This window comes from Artemia sp. Qi Xiang Cuo, chromosome 5 (assembly GCF_049724085.1).
Source record: "Artemia sp. Qi Xiang Cuo chromosome 5, ASM4972408v1, whole genome shotgun sequence".
Taxonomy (NCBI): Eukaryota; Metazoa; Arthropoda; class Branchiopoda; order Anostraca; family Artemiidae; genus Artemia; species Artemia sp. Qi Xiang Cuo.
This window is the reverse complement of record NC_142798.1, coordinates 62,648,475-62,665,054: the sequence shown is the minus strand read 5'-3', so window position 1 is coordinate 62,665,054 and position 16,580 is coordinate 62,648,475. Positions and strand designations below refer to the sequence as shown.

The 16,580-nt window shown below is 38.0% G+C and overlaps 1 protein-coding gene across 1 annotated transcript in view; it reads left to right on the top strand.

The window, feature by feature from the left end:
• Positions 1 to 16,580, top strand: part of LOC148952357 (protein-L-histidine N-pros-methyltransferase CARNMT1-like) — a 58,202-nt gene that overhangs the window by 15,019 nt on the left and 26,603 nt on the right. Inside the window, 1 exon segment of the mRNA XM_089089182.1 lies at positions 15,236 to 15,398. Within this exon segment, the coding sequence (XP_088945308.1) occupies positions 15,236 to 15,398 (163 nt within the window).

Sequence of the window (16,580 nt, the reverse complement as noted above, 5' to 3'; positions counted from 1 at the left end):
TGGTTCACTAAAGTTGCCTATAAACCGAAGAAGAAGAAGAAATCTAAAGTGAAGATTTAAAGACATTGTTGTATATATATATATATATGCATTTTATTAATAAACAAATTCACAAACATTTTTTAAGTACTTTACTCTTAGGGCACTGAAATCAATACTGTATAGGTCTGAGAGGTCTATGTCCCACTAGAAAGTCGTTCAGACGTGGATTGTCAACATAAATGTGGAGAAACTGCTTGTAATTATAGCCGCGACATCGGAACACAAAATATAGCATTGCATGGACGCCACAGATTTTAGTCGTTAGATCCTGCACCCTCTTCCGATTTTGAATAATAGTTTTCCCGCTGCTTTCAATATAGTTGCTGATGTGGGGTGTGTAAAATGTATAGGGTAGGCCAAGAGGGTCAGAAAATTCAATCTTCTTCTTCATTGCTTGAAAGATTCACAGCCAATGAACCGTCAGCACAGTCGACGGACTGCTATTAACAATAATTAAGGTATTGTTGACACTTTGAATTTTTCCAAGAAAGTCCGAGGGCAGACAATAGGATTTGTACTGTGACATATAGGGATCCATATTAAATACATTGATTATTTGACTGGTGTTCATGGCGCCAAGTCTAGTAGAACACTGCCTTCGGGAGTGATTTTCCAATAGGTTTCATATTGATTTAGTGAAATTAGTGCAATACTCTCAGCCAATGAGTCGGCAAATTTACGTTCTGAACGAACACTCCCCGTGCGCACCATAATCATATCCTGTGTGCTAGACAAATCTATTGCAATGATACCATGTGTTTTAGCAAGCATATCTTCGGTTATACCATTTTCAAATAGTTATAAATCATGATCTAGGGTTTGCATAGTCAACTCATACAATGTTCTATAAGATTTATCAAAAGATAGATTGTAGAGTGGGATACCGTTTACTTTGCACACAAGAGATGAAAGTCCAAACATATCGAATTTATGTGGGCATCAAGTTCACGATCCTATTGCACTAGCGCTTTTTACAAATGCCAAAGCGAGTTTTGACGGAATTTCACCATTGATAAAGGATGAATCGATGAAGGTGCGTGAGCCCATGGCAATATGACGTTGATTGGTGATTGTATGAAGAACGTAGTTTAATATTATTTCCATTGGCTCTCAGTTTTTCCACTGCCAAAGCAACAGAACTCATGACCTGTAGTTTGCGTACATGAAGTATTGCCGAGGTGAGGGAGAGACTTACATCAGGATTGACAGCAAGTTCTTTTCTCAATATAAATTGGAGGGTGCAAGCGTCAATTTTATATCCACTTTAACATTGGGCGGCAGCCATTGGGGTATATTAAATATTTCATGATATATTTTTCCAACTAGATGTAATTCACTAGTTGTAGCATTTTTAAGTGCATCTGTACTATCAGTATTAGTAATGTATTCATATCCATTGGAGGTGCCTCTCAATTCCTTGTAAGCCTTGGGTGTCATCAGAATGAATTGCATATAGCTAGTATAATTTAAGAGATTGTTGCTTGTGCTCACCAGTGTGCCATTGATGTAGACACTAATTTGACGAAATAGATTATATAATATACAATTTTCATAGGATATTCCATTAGCCCACATCGGCATAGTATTATCAGATTTCCGGACTTTCATTTGTAAATCTATAAATGTTGAAGACATGTCCATAAAGTAGTCTTCATTGGAATAAATTTGAAAGTGAATCTTGTCATAGAGGGGTTGTTGAGAATAAAATTGTTCATAGTATCCATGCTTGACACTCCTATCAACATTTTTAGCATTGAATAGATTCATTGAGGCGGTGATTGAAGGTTGAGTATCCTTTTGCGGTAGGTAGGACATCTTAAGAGAAGAAATCTAGTTTCGATCTAACAATTTTCTTCCTGGGGCTTCTTCTTCTGTTTACACTACGTGTCGGCTTTTTCCTTCTTTTCTTTGACAGGAAGGATGATGTCTTTTGTTTCCGACCTGAGTGGAGACTGATGAGTGATGCATTGTTTCTCAACCTTTTTAAGCCTTTACCATTTTGTTTTAATTTCTCGCCAATGGTTCGCGCACTGGACCTAATATTTTCCGAAGCACTTTTTTTAAAATCATTGCCAGAGCCCCATTCGTATAGTGTAGAGGATGCAAAATCTGTCGCAGCCGGTACAAGATATTTTCTAGCCAGTGGTAGTGAAGAGCGAAACAGCTTAGCAAATCAGCTGCCAAGACCGTAGCCAGACAGTGACGAGTGACCCCTGTAATAGCCCATTCCATTGCCCTGTTGTCTTGGTCCAAGAGTATTAACATAGCAGTCAATATCAGGACAAGTGAATACCACTTTTCTATTAGACATCTTGTTGTTGAACGATGGGACTAAAATGGCATGTAATCACAGCCAAACCTTTTTAAATTGCTATGGGATCACCCAATTCAGTTCTTAGTGTTAAATGACAGAGTTCCAAATAGGAATTTTTTACGGGAATATATTTAGGATGCTTTATATTGTACTGGTGAATATGCTCTTCATTGATTTTTCGTTCAAGAACTCGTAGAAGGGGAACATTTAAGTTACCAACCTGAGATGTTTCCACAAATGAAGCGTAGAGAAATATACAAGTGTCCGTGGAGAAGGCAGGCGGGTAGTCAGCAAAAATGAAATTAGTGTTTCCGGCACTTTTACCATGGATTATATTGAGCTTAAAGCCAAGAATATCCTTTAGATTATCATTGAGGATAACGTTTTCGCTGACAATAGGTGAACTAATGTAGATCTTGCCCTCCTCTTTTGAATAGTTGAAATCAAAAGCTCCTTTTTTACGAGCGGAAATTCTTTTATTAATAGAACGACATAAATCATTCATACAGGTGAGCTCCTCGTAGGGTAATTCAATATATTGATAATCCATCCAATTGATTTTTTGAATTGGCCAATCATAGGGTCTAATTTTTATTTCATATTTACGATCCTTTCTCAGGATGTCATAGGTATATTTGAGAATACAGTCGACAGGAGCCACTTCATACTTTCCATCGAATTTGATGGTGGGAGAGAGTTTCGTCCAAAAATCACTTGTTCTATTCAGATCATTGTAGAGAGGATCAGAAACATTGGACATGAAAGTCACATAGAAATCATTGGACATTGTTAATTTCTTCAGCACTGACCCAAGAATCAAAATCTGAGTTGTATCCTAGCCAGCAAACAAGCAACTGTCTCTTGCCCCTACGAGTACGACTCTTTAATATCTTTTCAATTTCGCTAGTGTTTCTAACTTTTTGCAGTTCATATTCATAAAAACTGCCGAGAATCTCGTCATCTTTGGTGTCTCGCAGTCGATATGTTGTGGGATCGATATCCAGGATTTCGTACACTTTAAAAAGTGCAGTGCTCCATAAATAATTCCCCTTTTCAAACATGTTGGTGATTCTATTAATTCGAACAGTATCACAAACATTGAATTTCTTCTTCACATTTTTTTTTATTTTTCACCATTGGAATATTGCTTTAGAAAAGCATCAAATGTATTTTCACTGCATTGAACTTCCCGAGGGCTTGAGTTGGACAGAAATCGATGGGGTCGATGGTTGTATATCCGCATGATTTTATCTAAATCATGAATAAAAGCCGGTGTATTTTTCAGGGTACAATATCTTGAAATTAATAGACGAATCGTTCTTACTAATCGTTCAGCCAATGCAACCTTTATCGGACTGTGACTATGATAAAGTGTTGTATTATATTTCAATAGAACCTTTTGCACATGGGGATTAACAAATTTACTGCCACGATCCGATTGAATTTTTCTGTACGAATCCTGTTCAAGAATACTTTCAATGGCCCGAGCAACTTCAACACCTCTCTTTGACCGTAATGGAATGGCATTACTCTGTTCTCGATAGGTTAGTGGCAATAGGTTCCCAATTTTCATTACAATTGAATTCAATTCCTTCTCCTTTGATGCTGCTGCTGTTGCAGAATATTGAAGAGACGCTTCCTTTTTAGAGGGATTAGCGACAGTGGCGGCGGCGGGTGTCTTACGATAAGGTTTATGTTTGTCCACACATCGCAATGCATCTTGACGTAAAAGCAGTTTTTTGTCATCGGCAATATTCTCATCATTAATGAATTTGCTTAGATTGTCTTCGAAATGCTCCACGGGCGAGAGGACAAGTTCAAATGGTGTCAATTTATAGGGTTTTGCCATCTAGAGTAAACTGTTTACAAGTCCTGCAATTATTGGCAGTAAAAGTGTGAAAAAGCTACCGCCCGCTTGAAGGAGCCGTTTTCTTTTCAAATTTTTCCCCTTGTTTTTACAAGCCAAGGCGCGTACAGTGGAACGATGTTGCTTTGTCTGTTGTCTAACACCTTCTGGCAGTTGAACATTGCCCTCAGTTAAATTTAAACAAAGTTCTGATATTAGATTAATGAAATCATTGTCAACACCATGTTTGAGTATGGCCTTCTTAAGCAATGGTTTTGAAGTGCTTAAAACGGAAAATAAATGCCGTTTTTCGTGTAGTTTCGTCAGTGTCATAACGCCAACTAATAGCCTTTTCTACTGTTCACCGGAGGATATACTGTAATTTCATTGTCGAAAATGTCGGTGACTACGCGTAATTCCTTGGGCGTGCTCTAATTAAGATCCAAATAAATGTAACCACAGGGTTTATTAGTTGCCAGAGTGTACACTGAAAGCAGCGATCTAGGAGCGCCGGAATATATCTGTTTATTGAGAGTTATTACTGAGCTAGAATCACGAACAACTCGATAGATAATATAGATAGTGCAATTCAAAGCAAGGGTTCGCATACATTTGCTCTGATGAAACAGATTGTGTAGAACTAGGGTTATGGAAATGTGTTCATGGTGGGAGCGAACAGTGAACAGTTGTAGCATTTCCTGTGAGAACTGTTCAATGGATTCAGCCAAATCATCAATAATCAGCCATGAGTTCGATTCAACACTATTGAAAACATCAAGTCCCCGTATGAATTGTATTGGTATGGCTGTGGCAATAGCTTTTATTTGATCATAGGACTCCTGCCAAATACTCTAGCAATAGTAGATTTTTTTCGGCTTTTCCAAAAACATTTCCTGACAACTTTGAATTATTTTAGCTGAAAGTGTTGTTTTCTCCGACATTGAGGGACCACACAGAAATGATCTGAACCACAAGAACAACAACAATATTTCAAAATTTCAATATTGAAACAACAACAATATTTCAATATTCAACAATATAACAACGATCTGATAACAAGAACAACAACAAAAAACAATATTTCATGGCAGCATTTATTTCGGCAACATGAAAACTCTATTTGTTCCTGACATGAACAACAACGATAAAAATAACACTTGTTCAACAAGAACAGTTGACAAAATTTCATTGATCATTTATTTGCACTGCATGAAAACTCTATTTGTTCAACATGAACAATGATAAAAATGACACTTTATGTACAACATAAAAAAAAAACTTTTTGTCCATCAACATCAAGAACAACACTTATTGTCTTTAAACACTTTATGTACATTAGTAGCAAACACACACTTTTCTGTACATCAACAACAACATTTGAAAACAACAAAAAACACTTGAAAATTCTGGATAGCACAGTTGAACATTATGAATTTAAAATGGGGGACCCCCCCCCCCCAGGGTCGCGGGGCCGAAGGCCGGCCACGGGTGGGACCCCCCCCCCCGGGCGCCCCGGGCGGGACCCCCTACCCCCCAGGACCAGTCGCGGGAAGGGACCCCCACTCCCCGGGAGCCGCGGGGGCGAAAACAGTACAATAGTTGTCGTCACTGCTGCTGCTACAGGTTAGGTTGGGTCAAGGTGGTTAGATTAGGTCAGTGGTTAATTTATGAAAGGGTTAGAGCATTTAATTTATGAACGGGTTGGTGGTTGGGTTGGGTTAGGCTAGTTGGTTAGGTTAATTTATCCAGACCAAGTTGATTGTGATAGTCTATGCATTCAACTCGGTCTGAAATACGATAGTGACCATGAGGCAGGACACTCACATCATTCTCGAGCACATAGACTTTGTCGGATATACATGACATTGCATTTTTTTCCACTCTTAGAGTATAATTTCTATACTGTAGAGAGCGAATTACAAGCACTTTTTGCTCTCGGCGCTAGGCTACTTTCTACACAGTCTCTGTACACGCTCATGTTGAAATTGCTCTTTACAAAATGTGTAGGCACCCCTTTACACGCCTGCTTTTCATCCCCATTATGTGTTTTAACGCAATAAACTTTGGGACCTGGGAACACCCCCTTGATATCAAATCACTCCCCGTCTCTGATTTTAACATTAATAGCTGGTTGGGGGCTTGACATTTCACCAATTTGGGGTAGCGGGACGGATTCCAGTTGTTGAAATCCATCCGCGAGCTGATGTGTTCCCCCTTTTCTAGATCACCCAATAAATCCTCGGTCCCATTTACCTTTAACAGCAGAGAATCTGTATCCCCATAGTAAACTTGAACCTCTCCCTCCCGTGGCCATTGCACCTTGCACACATTGTGAAAAAATGACAACATGAGCTTTTTGGAAATCTCTAGTACTGAACTGCCGCCCGCTATATTCTTGTTCAGTACCAAATTTTACTTTTTCATATGTAGAAGAACCATACCAGCCTCTATACTCGGGAATGATGTAAAATTGGGATCGGCAATAATTCGTGCACATTCTAGAGGGTCAGTCACGACGTTGCAGCGAGATCTGTTACGTGCGCTTTCACAAATTTTGCCAAACGCTGTATTTAGAATGAGTTTATACATTTCCTTCTCTACTCTGGAGTTTGCCCTAGAGCGTTTATCAACAAAAGTGTCGATAAACGTTTTCAAATATGGTCGCTGATTGAACTGCAGGACCCTATGTATATTGGTGATCTTGAAACCATTGCTCACCATCCAGTGCAAAAGTACATGGCGAACAACGATATTCTCCATAGGGTCCAAATCAGCAATCAGTTTTTGCTTAGAGGGGGTCCAATGCATCCCCATATCCTCAACCAGTGATCGATTGTAGGGGCTCAGTGAGTCCCTGCTCACGGTTCGATTGATACAGGGAAAAACAAAATCTCTGACTGAATCGTGCAGCACCAGTTGAATAGGCCCGTCAGTTTCAAAGAACCATCTCTGTTGCTCTCTGTCTTCACCATCGCTAATGTTGGGGAAGTAACAAGGATTTTCAAGCCATTGATAGTTCCCACACGGCAAAGAGTAGTGAGACATTGCCGAGGGGTACAATGAGTTCATGTCCAAGAACACTGCATTTGACTTTGCACCGGTGCTGCTGTTTTGTCCGCTCGGATCGATTAACAAGACGCGGTCCCCATGAAAAACATACCCTCCCCTCATTGAACGCTCTACAAGAAGATGTTGATCTACATCGTTGATTAGGCCTACTTCCTCCCTACTAATTATTAAGATCAAATCCATCATAAAATATGGTGTGGAAAAATAACAGCCTCTATCTAACCCGAACTCTGAATATATTTGGTCTGTGTTCTTGCAGACTACGTCCAACAGAGTTAAAACGTTACTGGTCAAGTACAGTCTACAATAATCCCACCCATTTCTACAACTCCTCTCAGCCCGAAATTTCTTGGCAAAATCATAGTCCTTGGATTTGCTTTAACTACTGGTCAGTGAATTGTGAAAAGCTTCAATTGGAGGTAGTTTCACTTCGCTTAAGCGAGCGCCAGAACAGTAATAGTCGTATGCGTATACACTTTTGCAGGTCAATAGGTCATACATTTCACTGTCTGGAAAGTGCTGTTTAAGCATGGGAAATCTATCAAAATTGTCGCTTTTCTGCACTTGAATCAATTGACTCAATGCCTTGGGAAAAAAACTAAAAGAATCTAAAAACCTGATTTTATTCCAACACGTATGTCCATTATCTACTGCCTGCCATTTCAATTCGAGAAGCAGCAGCTTCTCGGCCGATTTGGGAATAATGTTATAGGTAAATGACCTGTTTACCCATGGACTGTCTACCCCCCCGCCTTCCCTGTACATACGTGCTAATGCCGGTAAAATAAATTTTAAATTGTAATTTGCGTTTTGAATAAAAACTGGGATAAAAAACTGTTGGCTAACATTTAAGCTACACGATTGATGCGCAACCCCTCTAAAATTACTACCCCAGATGATATTTCCTGCCCCAAGTGATTATGATACCAGACTTTCCCCCTCCCACCGCCTCTTTTCCCTTTAGTCCCTTTATCCCCCTCTACAAACTCCCCCGTACACACCCAACATATTTTTTTATCTTTAATCACGAGATGATCCTCTGCAGACAACACCATTGGATAATGGGTAGTTATCAAACGAGAAATACCGCCATTAACTGTGCCAATTAGTTTAGTCAGTGCCTTGATCATGAACTCGTCCTCCTCATCCAATGTTTCTACTATTTCTAACAACCGCATGGTGTTAGAATTGTCTCTTCGGGCATGGGCATCGGACACTGCAATAGCTTGGTGTTCTTTGATTCGGTTTGGAAATCGAGGATCGTTCACTTCCACCAGCTTAGCTTCACAATTCAAAGATATTTTGTTGCACTGGAGGAGGGTGTTTTGAAAATTTTTAAAGCGTAAATTGGACCTTTCCCCTGAAACCGTTTCCACTGCCTGGTAGCCATGCCGTCTACAGTGCCTCATGTGATTTTGCAAGTTTAATTCAGTCCAAAATGGAGACAGGCATGTCGGACAGTAAAAACGTGTCCCCCTAGTCTTACCCTCCCGCATAACTCTACTGATGTCTGTAATAGGATTAAAATGGCCAATTGAATTGGCAAAGTCACTAGATGGTGGTGTGTACAACAACCAAACCCAGTTATTGACCAAATCAATTGACGGGCCAATTACAGGGAATACCACCCCCTTCTTTTTAGAACGAACCCCATCTTCAAATTCAGTTTCATACTGAACCACAGTAACGCCGATATTTAAATGGGCATTAGCCCTTTCAAAAATATCAATAGATCTTAGCATTACTGGGTATTTCCCCTCTAAACAAGTGAAATCTACAATGGGAAAATTGGACCCTTCCTTCCCATGTACAGCCCAATCGTCTAAATTCGTCTTGGTAGCGTCACGTACTAGAGGCTCGAATGCTGATATGAGGAAAGCGTACTTGAAACATTTTTGACCTGTTTCAAAACAAATCCGCTGTACACCTCGACATCCTTCTAGATCTGGATTATATTTTAAAACTGTATCCCTATCAGCCCCGGGCCCCCCGCCCTCTTAAAATAAAATCTTTCTTAAATTTACAAATATTAACACTTAAATTTTCAACATAAAGAACTACAGAGCCATTCCCATTTGCGTTAAAGTTCTCGAGATGCGCAATAATTTGACCTACCCACTCGCAAAAAACACCCTCAAAATTTTCTAAATTCGGGTACATCAAACGCATCTCGGAATGTATATAATGGTGGTAAACTTCACTTTTCCTCTCATTTAAATAAAACACCTTTAAAACAATAGACACCTTAGTTGTTTCCCTCCCCCCTCCCCACAATTGAATTTCGTTTTCCAGCAGTGCACGAATTTTATCTACATATTCATGCACAATTTCTACGGGGTCAAACACAAAATTTCCCCCCATAAGTGAATTAAAAGGGTCACTAAAAGTCGCAGTGTAGATAACTATTGCATTTAAAATTGTATTTGTTAAGTAAAAGTCTGGAAGTGTTGTAAACTGGATATTACCCCCCTTCCCCTCTTGTCTATCATCAACACTCCCTCCATCTTGGTCACGATTTGGGGTATGGAAATGCTCCATTTCATTTGATTGTAGTGGATTGGTTAGGGTATGGGGGGCTAGAGCAGAAGGGTTCCCAGTTAATTCATTTGTAAAATCGTCCAAAAGCTGAAAGGTGTTTTGACTCAAGTCCCCCTGCCCAACTGTGCTATTATCTACATTTAAAAGAAAATTGTTTAAAAAATCATCAATATCATCTGGAATTTCTAGTACAGAGTCACTCCAAGGTGTATTTTTGGAATTCCCCATAGGTACGTCCTCTCCTTCTCCAACTGATGAGGATGATGATGATGAGGAAGGTGACGACGAGTATGGTATCAATGGTCCAACCTATAAATGAAAAATAGCTTATTTTCAGTGTTCAAATCACCCCAACAGTTTAAAATTTAGATTATTATTTATATATTATTTAAAACGCGCTTAGTAGTAGTAGTAGTAGCAGTATGCACATCGTAGCATTTGGTTAATTCACTTTCCCCTACTCTATCGATATTCTGAAAGTTCAAATCTCCAACTTAATATAAGATATTTACAATCTAAAACACATTACATAGAAGGCACTGTTTGATTTTGTTCAAAAACCTCCCCTCAATTTCCACTATCTAATGCTCCCCCTCCGAGCTGACCATCGCGGCGCTTTCCCGCGGCGCTTCTCGTGGCGCGGGGAGCGCCATTTTTCGGGCCCACCGACACTTCCCGGCCGCCACGGCGCAAAAAGCTATCTTTTTCTTAGCTGAATTCCCGGCCCCATACCCGTTCACCAACGCGTGAAGAAACAGTTTATTTTTCACTTTGGTGGTGATAGAATTTAGGCATGTCCCCCTCCCCCCTTTTCAGCAATGTCCTAAATATATTGTTAGACCTTAATTTTAAAATAACTCGCTTCACTGCTCCAGCAAATAGAGATTGCATAGGCCTGCGCTTAATTATTGCAATTGTCTGCATGAAACCGTTTTAATTTGATGGAGAAAAACAACCCCCCTCTCCCCTGTTCAGCAATGTCATAAATAGCAATTATTATTTTTGGGGGTATAACTTGTTTCGCTCTTACATAGAATTCCGATGTCCTAAATATCTGTCGATAATTTTGAAGACAATTTTACTATTTTCAGCCAAACAACAGACTTACGTAAAAGCACTGAAAGCCTAGACTTGGCCTAACCACTAACTGCTAATCACAAAACAAGACAGCAAAAGGGGTGAAACGGATCTACTTATATGCATGTGCAGAGCCTTAAGGTAAAGATCAAGACTATAATATTCACGGTGAAAAAAAACATTTTGAGTTTCAAATGTTGATATACCGGTAAATTAGGAAATTACCTAAAAATATTATTATGAGATAGCGAAGAGATAGCAACAGTGGGGACAGAGAAAATAGCAAAGATTAGAAAAAGAGCGGTTTCTTTTGACAAGTAAGCAAAAAAAACATTATATCTAGATATCTCTGAGGGAGGGGAGAGCAGAGAAATTTAAAACAATGGTTGGGGGCGAGGGGTTAATATTTTAATATCTCTGAGATACACTTTTACAGTGCTGAAAAAATAGTGAAAAGAAAAGACTAAAAAAACATTTGAAGAAATAGATATATATTTCTATAACTAGAGGTAAAAATGCTCACGTTTGCAAATCCTGGCTGCACTTGGGTGCCAGATGGTCCGGGTAGTGCGTGCTGGAGGATGGACGGTGCGGTAACATCACGCTCTTGTGTAGACGGGACACGTATTAAAGGTCCATGGAAAGCAGCCATCCACTCGCTCTTTAATTTTCGACCTGGCTGCATTGCAGCCTGCATGGATGGGACTTTGACAGTCAACACTTGTTTTGGGGTCGTGTAAGGTCCAGCATACTTAATAATGGATGATCTCACGGGGACTGCCTCGTCCCCTCTCGCTTTCTTATATGGAGGGGGCACACATTCTTCACAATTTGTCTTAAAGAAGAGAAAAAAGTTAGTATGGAAAATGATTTCCCCCTTTTTTTTACAGAAGTAAAATTAGTATCCCCCCCCCCACTAACCATAAGTTTGTCTTGAAAAGCATTTATCACTAAGAAGCCTCCTCCTCCACCCTTTTTCAGCAAAGCAAAAACTAAAATTTCGCGAGAAATATACTAGGCTTAGAAATCAAATATTTTTATTACACAACTTGTGAAAAAAAAATCATGACAATCAGTAGTCTATAGCCTTAGGATAGAAATCAATGTTTCTATTTTTACTATTTAGAAAAAAAATTAAATGTTCCACTCTATAGGCTTTAAATTAGATAAGAAAAGATCGTTAGCCCAGCAGCCTATAGGCGTAAATTTTGACAACATAGGTCAAAAGGATATTCAATTTCCGCATAACATAAGCTTCATGAAACATCTAAAGACTTTTCTTTCTAATCTTGAGTATTAGATTTAAAAATAATAATTTTCACGCCTCCTCAATTGACTGAAAGATAAACTCTATATAAAAAAATATTGAAAAAGATTAAAAACGCGCGAAGACAAATATCACCTATATTTTAACAGTAGTTTGCTTTTAAAATGGTTTACATGTATACACATAGAATCTCCCCTTAATTTTCATGAGAAGAAAAAGTTTGTTTTCATTTTACAATGATAGCGATAGAATTGAGGCATTGCCCCCTCCCTCCCCCTTTTACATAATGTCCTAAAAATAAATCATGACAATCAGTAGTCTATAGCATTAGGATAGAAATCAATGTTTCTATTTTTACCATTAATAAAAAAATTAAATGTTCCAGTCTATAGTCTTTAAATTAGATAAAAAAAGATCATTAACCCAGCAGCCTATAGGCCTAAATTTTGCAAACATAGGTTAAAATACTATTCAATTTACGCATAATATAAGCTTCATGCAACTCCTAAAGACTAACGCATATATTTACACATTAGTTTTCCTGTCAAAGGGATGTACATGTATACATAACGAATCCCCCCTTACTTTTCATGCGAAGAAACAGTTTGTCTTCATTTTACAATGATAGCGATAGAATTGAGGCATTGCCCCCTCCCTCCCCCTTTTACATAATGTCCTAAAAATAAATCATGACAATCAGTAGTCTATAGCTATAGTATATAAATCAATTTTTCCATTTTTACCATTTAGAAAAAAATTAGATGGTTTAGCCTATACGCGTCAAATTAGATAAAAAAGATCATTAATACAGTGGCCTATAGGCCTAAATTTTGAAAACAGAGATTGAAAAGCTATTAAATTTCTACATAACATAAGCCTCATGAAACTTCTAAAGGCTTTTCTTTCTATACTTACATATCAAAGTTAAAAATCATAGTTTTCACGCCTCCTCCTGGGAATATAAAAGAATCTTTATCGAAAGAAAGCTTGAAAAAAATTAAAAACATGCCTAGAGACTCAACGCATATATTTACAAATTAGTTTTTTGTCAAAGGGCTTACATGTCTACACAACGAATCCCCCCTTACTTTTCATGCAAAGAAACAGTTTGTTTTCACCTTACAACGAAGCTGTTAGAAGCAAGGCATTGCCCCCTCCCTCCCCCTTTTAAATAATGTCCTAAATATATTGTTAGACCTTAATTTGAAAATAATCCGTTTCACTTCTCCAAATAGAGATTGCGTAGGCCTGCGCTTAATTATTGCATGGAATAATTTCTGTTCGTTTTAAGTTTTAATGTCGCTCCTTACTTTCAGTTTAAAAAAAAAAATTATTTAAAGGCTGCGAAAGCGGGGGGTTTGGGGGACGGCAGCCCCCAACTGTACCTTCTAATCCCTTTACGTTTTAAGGTTCGAACTTGTGACTCAGCCTCTTTAACTCTTTAGAAAACGTAGTTTTTTTCAAATAATTTCTGCAAGTTTTTGTAAATTTTATTACTTATTATTTATTGACTAACTGTTAGACGATTGTGTATTATTCTTTTCTTTCTCGAAAGGGTGTTTTAAGGGTCGACCTTGTAACTCCGCCTCTTTAACTCTTTAGAAAACGCAATTTTTTTCAAATAGTTTAAAAAGAAAACTGAGTTTCTTTTTTAAACTTTAAATTCAGTATATAAAAAATTTCTTCTGCCAGGGAATCGAACCCGGGTCTTCCGCCTGACAGTCAGGAGTATCTACCGCTGCACTAAAGATACACAATTGTAATTGTATTTTAGTAAGTGGAATCTATTTTTGACGCAAGCAAAACTTGATATTTGGTTTTCGGAAAACAGGGAAAGAGTGATCAGATTGAGCTGAAATTTCGAGGATAAGCTCCCAGGTCCCAGGAAAGCTTATCCTCTAAATTTCAGCCCGATAAGACAACGTTAAAGGGGGGCTGTGGTGGGAAAAATTAACATGGGCTCTTATAGGAAAACAAGGTTTTTGGTAAATGTAAATTTGGGGGATATTTTTTTCATCTGAAAATATCAAAAGGCCCTAACAGGTCGAATTCTGCTTCGAATGAGTCCTCATTCACCCAGATCCGTTGCCAACTGTGGCCTGTAGGTGTCTATAAAAAAAAAGAGAAATGAACATTAAGTGGCTATATCTGGTTTTTGGAAAACAGGGAAGGAGTGATCGGATTGAACTGAAATTTCGAGGATAAGCTCCCGGGCCCTAGGAAGGCTTAACCTCTAAATTTCAACCCAATCGGACAACGTTAAAGGGGGGGCTGTGGTCGGAGGGTCGAAACTTCCGGCCCAGTTTTACCCATGAAGATAAAGTCGGAGGGGGTGAAACTTTGCACGTTTCTTAGTTTGAGCTTGGGCTACAAAATGCAATTACCGCTGTCTCTGTGCGACCACTAGGACCGGAAATCGCTTAACATTGTGGTGGGTTGCCTCTTTATAGAGGCACAAGTGTGCCTCCTTGATATAATTTTTTCCTCGTGTCGTCATTTTGAATTGGCGCTCTTGGCTTTCCAAACAAATAGTTTAAACAAAAACGAATATTATCCGCTGGTGTAGCTTGCATTATACCGGAAAATTTTTCTTTTATTCTATAATAATATAATATAAATTGTATGGGAAAACTCGAGAGCACATACAAAACTCTTGATTCCATATGTCCAAAAATGCATTACAATGGAAAGCAACCCTTCTCTAATTGCAAAGTCTGCACCTCGCTTCCATTGCCTTCAACACAAAATTTTCGTTGATGTAATAATGTCGTTGATGTAAGAATGCCAAGAAGTAGTTCATCAAGATTTCTATCCAGCCAATTTACCCCAATTTGAAATAGCCTGGGGAACTTCAGGAGAAAAAGGCCTAATCCATTCTCCTCCGCATTGCATATTTGGAAAAAAACAAATTTTTCTTTGCTTTAGTACTTCCACTCAATTACCGAAAGTTGTTTTCCCTCACTGGGAGACAATTTACCATCAACTGAATTCATAATCTCATAAGTCTAAGCGGAATATTCAACTTAAACTTCCATTTCATATCTAGATTTTTATTGAATTATTTGTTTATTAATTTTAACAGGTGCCAAGGATTGAATCATTAACGAATTTTCCTGTTGGTTCATACATATACAAACAATGTGAAAGATGACGATCAAATGATGCCATCATTTTTTCCTGATGCAGATCCTTCAGAACTCCCTCCCAATGTAAGATTCTCCATGGCTGCTGGAGACTTCCTCTATGTGACTTTCTCTTTCTCTTCTTTTTAGTCTTTTTGATATCCTTAGTCTTTTCTGACTAAATCTTTTGACTTAGTCATTTATCAATTTGATACTTAGCTTGATACATAGCAACCGCTGCTCATTGCACTTTACTGAAAACAAAATAAATTTTAAATATTTTCACTTTTTTTTACTTTAATAAATAAAAATTTCCTAAAACTTTAAGGAATAAATATCAGTGTATGCATATCAAACTGACAATCCACGGTCATCTGTTTTTGTTTTGTTTTGTTTTTTTCAGTAAAGTGCAAATTATGATATGGTCTTGAGAAAGGATGGGGGTTGTCAGCCCTACTCATGTTAATTTTTGCTTGTTTTGAGTTTGAATCGGTCATATATTGTAATTCCTGTTCGTTTTGAGTTTTATTTATTTATCAATGGTGATTTGTGGTGGTTTTACTCTTGTAAGATTATTTGACATTATTTCTGCTCATTTCTGGCTTAATTTACTCTCTTTACTTTTCTTTGAAAAACTTGTTTTTGGAAATTTTTTTAAAAATTAAGCAAAGGAAGGGTCAGTAGGGTATAGTAGAGTGGGAAATTTTAAGTAGTAAAAATAATTTATTTATAACCCACTTTTTAATATAAAAAAAAAGCGATGTAAATTACATTAAAAAATCGAACAAATGCAGAAGCACATAGACAACTTAAACCTTTATCAAACAGTTCGTGGTAACGAACTGTAAGTTAGGAGCGACCCGGCTCAATGGTAACCGAAACTCTAGAAAACGGCATTTTGATACAAATAGATACATCAAAAGAATCACATTTTAATGCTGATTTCAAATATATAAGTTTCATCAAGTTTAATCCTACCCATCAAAAGTTAGGCGCCTGAGAAAATTTGGCTGATTTTCAAAAATAGGGGGAAAGACCCCCTAAAAGTTATAGAACCTTAATGAAAATCACACCATCATATTCCGCGTATCAGAGAACCCTACTGTAGAGATTTCAAGCTCCCATCTACAAAAATGTGGAATTTTGCATTTTTGCCAGAAGAAAGATCACGGGTGCGTGTTTATTTGTTTGTTTGTTTGTTTTTTTTCCCAGGGGTGATCGTTTCAACCCAGTTGTCCTAGAATATCATGGGAGGGCTCATTGGAATGGAAATTGAAACTTCTAGTGCCCTTTTTAAGTGACAAA